Below are 7,988 nucleotides of genomic sequence, written 5' to 3'. Positions count from 1 at the left end.
TAAATAGCAATCTCAACAAATATAGACTATGTAAAAGGCTATAGGTATTGGCCTAATCATTCTAAATTTTTTCAACTAAAAACTATAGGATGGTTTAGAAACTAGACCTGTTTGATATAGTAATATTTGACTAACTCACCAATGTGATAGCTGCCTTCCTAAGAACTAAGCTTTTTAATAACCAAAAAACTTTTCTTCTGACTCCTTATGAAGCTTAGCCTATGCAAGACAGGCCTATAAACACCAAAAACCCTTTAGATCCTAAGGAATATGAATAAGATTACTTACAAGTGACTGAAAAGCTAAGGTTATTTCCACTATTTACAATATCCTTGTCTTTTCTGTAGACTTAAGGATTTCACATGCTTATTGTTTATCCATTTAAAAAAATGTAAAATTGACGTCACTTGACTTGTCCTCAATAATCTTTTCTTTTGGGGGTTAGAAAGCGCAAGCCCACGGACAAGTAATCCTGAGCTTTCGAGAAGGTAATCCGAGGGTGCGTTTCTTTACTTGTCCGATTATTAATCTGATTAATCCAAGCGTTTTTTTAGACACATATGACGTCAGAGGTTAGTCGGATTATCCCCACAAACGCTCAAGATTACTTGTCCGTGGGCTGGCACTTTATAACCCCCAAATAAAAAGATTATTTGAGGATTGTGACGTCAATGCTATATATTTTTTTAAATGGATAAACATGTGAAATCGTTAAGTCTAGAGAAAAGACAAGGAAACTGTAAATAATAGAAATAATCTTAGCTTTTCAGTGACCTGTAAGTAATATTATGCATATTCCTTAGTATCTAAAGGGTTTTTGGTGTTCTAGGCCTGTCTTGCATAGGCTAAGCTTCATAAGGAGTCAGAAGAAAAGTTTTTTTGTTATTAAAAAGGTTGATTCTTAGGGAGGCAGCTATCACATTGGTGAGTTAGTCAAATGTTATTATATCAAACAGGTCTAGTTTCTAAACCATCCTATAATTATTAGTTGGAAAAAATTTAGAATGATTAGGCCAATACCTATAGCCTTTTATATAGTCTATATTTGTTGAGACTGCTATTTAAACTGGATTTTTAAGATACAGTAGGGGTAAAATTTTACTTTAGCTACTTTTGGCTATCTTTGAAAGAGGTTAGGCTAGGAAAATGAAACTTTCAGGGATGTGTCTACAGGCTAAAGTATTTCCCAGGAAGGTATTTTGAAGTACCTACTTCTACTTCTTTTCCCTCTAAAGGGTCCTGAAATTTTTGGGTGCCTTATTTTTTTGGTTATCAGTTTCTTTTTCTCTGGCCTTAGTTCTTAATTATTCTGGCCTTAGACAACTCCTGTTGATTGAGCAGAACTTTAAGCCATAACACTGTTTTTTCTAATTCTAAAAATAATCTTTTATGCCACCTCATTATAGGTTAAATATATGGCTTATATTATTTATTCTCCATGAATTTTTGTTTTATTTGGTTTCATTGATGTCAGTTGCTTTCTGTTAAAAATATATTTATTTTTTTACATCAAGCTTCTTCTTTTGTGAAAAAATTTGAACTGTTTTTCTTTTTATATATTGTATAAAATGTAAAGGAATACCTGGCCCTTCATTTCACAGATTCAACTGAAAGTATTAGAGGCATCTTACATCAAAATTCATTTGACACATTTTAATGTTGTTTTTTTTTAGATGACATAGGACACCATTAAAGTTTTGCATTTGCTTTGCTAAAAAGTGCCAAGTTTAGAGAGTTATGTTAATATTTTTCTTGCTGATGAGTATAATTTTTTTTTTAAATTCCTTCTGTTTAAAGAATTTTAGAGAGATTCTGAGCCAACCATGGGTATATTGTTGTTACAAATGATTTTTCTCAAATGGGGTTGTGGAAAACAAGTAGAACATATAATTTCTCTTTTTTTATTATTTCAAAACCAGAATATCACAAAACTAAGCATTAATATTGCTGATTGTACCTTAAGTAAATACAATCCCTGATGGAGTTTTGTTGATACCTGTTTAAAAATTTATTTGTCTTAATGAAATACATATTGTTTGTGGGACAGCAATGAGCAACTATGACTTGAGTTATTTTTTTTTTTTCAATATTTTCTTTTTTCCAAATAATTTTTGTTCTCTGATGACATTTGTATTCCTTCCTAAGTGGCTGGCACTCTAGGTTGAGAATCCTTTATCCAAAGGGCACAGGTTTAATTTCTGGCATTAGCAGTTTATTTGGTTTGGGACGAAGGTCAGTGATGTAACTCTGTAAGTTCAGCCAGAATTGGCCCAAACTTAACAGGTTACCTAGAGAAATCTGGGGTCAGTAAGCAGGAAGGACATGCAAAAGCATAGGATGACTGGCTCCTAGCTTCCTATTGCACTTCCTGTCTAAAGGATTACCTGGTCCTTTACTAGGCTTCTGACTTAGCCATAGGAGCTTTCTTTTAAACCCATTAAATATAAGTACAAAGGAAGAAATGTCAGTAAGGTGGTCCTTCCTTTTCCATGAATTTTTGGTGTACAGACAACAGTGTAGGTCATAAGAATTGGCTGGTGAATGTTTTGCAAGGTTTAAAAATTTAGGGCAATTGCTCAGGTTGGCAACTGAGCACAAAAGTAAAATTTTGTGAATGGTTTTTCTTTGTGAATGTCATATTTATGTCATGTCCAGAATTTTAAAGTTAATCTTCATTGTTTTTTTTTTTAATTTCCATGGCCCTAGGACTTTAGTGTATTAAAACCTACCTATGTCCATCCATTTTCTTTTAAACAGAGAGGAGTTCTATGTTTCCTAGCTTCAATAAATTTATAGTCAATTTTGAGACCAGGGTTACAAAGTAGGTCAAAACTTGCAAGTGGAACTATGATATGACTAATTAATTTGTAAGAAATGTATATCAATTTAAAGATTAAAAAATTATGTAGAAAACAAACAAGACAAATAAATAAAAGTATCCCTTTACAACCATTTAATTAAGTGTAACAAATGTAGATTATCCCTAAGATTGAAATGAACAAAGCTTCAATTATGAATCTGTTTTCTTTAAACAGACTGAAGGGACAAACCTCCAAGCTATGACAAATTCAATCTCACTTTTGATCTCTTTCCTTTTCAATAGGAACTTTCTTTGGATTTTTTTTCAACCAAGTAAAAACATTAGGGACATGATCAGGTATAAGTGACCTTCCACTAAGCCTACATACCCAGGGGGAAATTGTGCAGCTATACTAATAATTGGTAAATTTTTTGTTGTTCATATGTTTGATTTACAAATAAAGTGAACATACTCCTTGATGCCCTTTTTTATTTTTTACAAACATAATAAGTGCTTCAAGTACAAGTTTTTGAGCTCTTGAAAATGACCAAAGTATACTCAAATAGTTTTTGGGTATAAGAAAGCTTAAAACATTGGTCTCAAACTTACTGTTTCATTATTAATCCATTTTTTACATGTTGTATAATCTATGAGCACTGATTTTCCACAATTAAGTTGGATTAATAAATTTTACAATATTATGCTGTATTTCTTCTTCTTTGATGCCAAATTTTCAATTAAGGTATGTGTTTTTGGTCATTTTTGACAAAATAATGTATGTTTTTCACTGCCAAAATTTGTTAGGTTAAGTAAGGTCAAAAAGTGCTTAAACTTGAACTAGCAAAATAAGCAATTATTATATTTGTAAAGAACATACAAAAAGGCATCAAGTGGTATATTCATTTTATTTTTAAATCAAAATATGAACAACAAGAAATTCACCTCTAACATGCCTAATTTGCAAACATATAGCCCAAATTATATATTTCCAATGTTTTCTGCCACCTGTTACTTGTTTTTCCAGTTCTTGTTTTGCCACAGTTGCCTCAATTAACAGGTACAAGGGTTGAGGGATAGATTGGCAGAATCAATAGAAAATATGTAATTTCAGCTATAGATTTCCATATTAGCAGGGTTGGGGCTAAAGTAGAGCAGGGCTGCATGTAGAAAGCTATAATTATTATGTAAATTACAAAGAATCATCTTTTTTTAACAGGTTTTCTTCTATAGGTCTACAGGTCCTTCTCTTGGCTTATACCACATCAAGCATTATATAACCAAAGAAGAATAAGTAGCAAAAAGCTATATATACATAAGCACATGTTATTTAACAATGACTTCTCTAGTGCTTAACTATGACCCCTTACTAATATTAACAAGAAACAAGGGTAAAACTGGTGCAAACAGTATTACTGGCTTTCATATAAAGTGAATATACCACTTGATGCCTTCTTATATGCTCTTTACAAATATAATAATTTCTTCTACTGCAAATTCAGATTTAAGCACTTTTTCACCTCTTGACCTCTTAAAAATGACCTATTAATGGAGTCATTACAAATCTGTAATAGTTTAGAAACAAATTTGGGCTATATATTTGCACATCAGGGGGGTGGGGGTAAAGCATAGCATATATTATATACGTAGACTAACCATTGCTGTTTTTTTTTAATGTGTTTGTGTACATCAAATTTTAATGAAAAGAGAAATAACCAGTGCAACAGCACACACACAAAAATTCAAGCAATGGTTAGTTTACATATTAAATATATGCTACACTTTACCCCCACCCCCTGATGTGCAAATATATAGCCCAAATTTGTTTCTAAACTATTACAGATTTGTAATGACCCCATATATAGGTCATTTTTAAGAGGTCAAAAAGTGCTTAAATATGAACTTGCGGTAGAAGCAATTATTATATTTGTAAACAGCATTACAAAAGGCATCAAGTGGTATATTCAAATTATATGAAAGCCAGTAATACTGTTTGTACCAGTTTTACCCAATGGTAAAACTGGTGCAAACATAAATAGGTAACAGAAAAAGTGAAATTTAGTGTAAATGACAATCAGGAACTGGATCAAGGGGGCCAAAAACAGGGCTATATAATTGGAGTTCAAAGAACGTGGTGATTTTTTAGTGAAAAAAAAAAGCACTTCCCTGGCTAATTTAGGACTTTGAATTAATTAGCCTACCAAAATTTTCCTATCCTATGCAATTGAAATAATTTTCCCTTTTCAGAGCATTAAGACAATTTATCACAATAAAAAATATCCAAAGCATCTTGAATGGAATGACTTAAAAAGGCAAATGACAACCACAATTTGAAATCTTACAATTAAACTTCTGGCCACACAAATTGTATTAGGCTACCCAGCTCTGAAATAATTGCTGAAGCTGTATTTGCCTGTAAAATTTGAAACAGGCCCAAAGTCCTAGCCTCTTCCTTGTCAAAACTTCACATAGCATTAAAATAATAATTACACGTGACCAATGTTGTTATTATTCGCAATTAATCTTGCCGTTTTCAGTAACACGTGGCCAGACAAGTATTTGTTGCTATCTTTTAGGGGTTAAACCTCGATTAGTAAAAATCCCATTGGAGAAGTAAAGAAACGCACCCCGAGTCACCTCCGACGTCTGTGCGTCTCATTAAACGCTAGTCAGATAAGACAGGAAGATGTGGACAGGAATAAAACACCTCGTTAAAAACCCTGATATTTGGCAACCCTCAACTTTCAAACGCAATATTTCAAAACTTGACAGTATTGTACTGGTAGGTAGGTGTTAGGTATTGAAAACGGCCCTTAAAGTACTGGCTGGGAATGCTCAGTCTTTAAAAAAACAGAAATATTGGTAAAATTCTAGTTTAGTGACTGATGGGTGATAGAATGCATTGGACTTGTACAATTTGGGTTATATATTTGTATATTAGGGGGGGGGGATTTAGCTATGTTAGGGTTGCTGTCAAAATACTTCAACCCCACCCCTAATGTGCAAATATATAGCCCAAATTACATCATTATATAAACTGAAGGTTAAATGAAGCTTATATTTCATTAGGCTGAACCTAATTTCACTTCTTGGGTGTTTTGTTTAATTAATGGGTGCTATAGTTTGAAATGAATTAAAAGTGTGGATAACAGTGGGAACCAACATGAAAATCTGATTAATCAAAACATGCTTATATTATAGGTATTGTATTGTTACCAGTTGAATAATTTATTAAGCCAACCGACCTGCAACAAAACTACATAAGCAAACAGCAATCATAAGATAATAAGCAGCAAGCATAAGCATAAAAGCACTAAACACAACATCTCCCTTCTTTCACAATAATAATTGTGCTATAAAAGCACACACACAAAAAAAGAAACACTACCAATTTAAATGTCCATTATCTTCCTTGGCTTAACCACTCTACCAGTTCTTGTTACATAGGGTCGTGAATAATCCTCTCCGTTTCTGCTTTCACTGTTTGCTGCTGGAAGGGGTGTTGGAGTTCTTGGGGTTCTGTAAGGGCTGTCTTGGAAGATTTCTCTGGTACTACAATTATCTGGAGTCTTTGGAACAGCCTTTTTTGGAGAAGAGGATTGAGTCACAGGAGGGTGAAATTCTGCTGTAAGGTCCTCATCCCCTGTGAATCCTGAAGATTGTTGAGCACTGTTGTCTTCAGCACTGGACCGTGGTTTCAAATGGGCCCGATTTCTGCGATAAAATCTACCATTTTCGGCTTGTATAAGGTAAGATCTTGGAGATACGCATGACGTCACTACACCTTTCGTCCAACATGTAGCTTCCTTTGACAGCTTGACCCAAATGGGTTGATTGTCTTTCAACTCTATTAGATCTTTAGAAGCCTTGTCATAGTTCTGCTTCTGCCTTTCTTGTCGACTAGTTCTTGCTTCAAGGAATTTTGTCTTTGGAACAGTATTTGGCTCCAGTTGCTTTCGAGTACATGGAAGGATGGATCTTAAACTTCTACTCATAAGAAGCTGGGCAGGTGATGCCTCACCATCTACTGGAGTATTCCGATATTCTAAAAGACCAAGGTAGGGGTCTGTATTGGACTCTATAGCTTTTAGCATGATCCTACTCGCTATATCCACGGCCTTCTCAGCATGGCCATTAGACTGCGGGAAATTCGGACTTGAAGTCAGATGCTGGATGTCCCATTTCTGCAAAAAGGACTGGAATTCATAAGATGTAAACTGTGGTCCATTGTCAGACCGAATTTTTTCAGGAATACCATATCTAGCAAAATGGGCCTTGAGCTTCTTTATTACTTCTGAAGAGGTTGCCGGTTCGACTCGGTCAATCTCTATGAAACGACTATAGTAGTCACTGGTTACTATATAGTCTCTTCTGTAGATCTTGCAAAGGTCAATACCCAGGTATTCCCAAGGATACTGTGGGATTGGTGTTGATATCAGTGGTTCTTTCTGATTATTTCTGGAAAATTTCCCACAAGCTTCACAGTTCCGGATCAGATCTTCTATAGCTGAATTCATATTTGGCCAGTAAATGGAGCTTCTGGCTCTTTGCTTGCTTTTCTCCATCCCTAGGTGTGATACGTGCAATTGCTGCAGAATGTTCCTTCGTAATGCCCTTGGAATGACAACTCTATTTCCTTTTAAAATGATGCCATCAACGATGGACAACTCATCCCTAACATTCCAGTAAGGTTGCATGCTAGCAGAACACTGGTGTCGGTGGTTCGGCCATCCTTTTTGTATGACCGAGGTAAGTTCTATCATAATTGGGTCTCTCTTATTTTCTTCTAAGATGATCCCCATCTTCTTATCACTGACTGGGATACTTTTCATAACAGAGTGAACATGGAATTCAATCTCCAGGGAGCATTCTTCATCAAGGTGGGGTGGATGCAGTCTTGACAGTGTGTCTGTAACTGGTAAGTCCTTTCCTCTAACATATTGAACCATAATATCATATGGCTGTAGCTGAATCATCATTCTTTGGAGCCTGGGAGGGGCTTGGCTTAGTGGTTTTGACAATATAGCCTCTAGTGGCTTATGATCTGTATGTGCAATGATTCTCCTCCCATAGACAAATTGATGAAATTTTTTACAGCCATAGAGGATATTATATAGCTCTTTTTCAATCTGAGAATAGTTTTGTTCTGTTGATGTGAGAGCCCTTGATCCAAAAGCAACAATTTTTCCAC

General features: G+C 34.7%; 1 protein-coding gene across 2 annotated transcripts in view; it reads left to right on the top strand.

The window, feature by feature from the left end:
• The first annotated feature begins 5,468 nt into the window (after window positions 1–5,468).
• The window catches only part of LOC136038757 (integrator complex subunit 8-like), a 135,613-nt gene continuing 133,093 nt past the window's right edge, over window positions 5,469–7,988 (top strand). The window contains exon 1 of one of the 2 annotated variants that reach the window (XM_065722126.1): window positions 5,469–5,583. In XM_065722126.1, coding sequence (XP_065578198.1) covers window positions 5,484–5,583 — 100 coding nt within the window. In that variant the 5' untranslated portion in view covers window positions 5,469–5,483. The remainder of the gene's footprint in view (window positions 5,584–7,988) is intronic. The other variant, XM_065722127.1, reaches the window with a different exon arrangement.

The sequence above is a fragment of the Artemia franciscana genome, chromosome 18 (genome assembly GCF_032884065.1).
Source record: "Artemia franciscana chromosome 18, ASM3288406v1, whole genome shotgun sequence".
Lineage (NCBI taxonomy): Eukaryota > Metazoa > Arthropoda > Branchiopoda > Anostraca > Artemiidae > Artemia > Artemia franciscana.
Note: the sequence above shows the minus strand (reverse complement) of the source record. Positions and strands in the feature narration are given on the sequence as shown.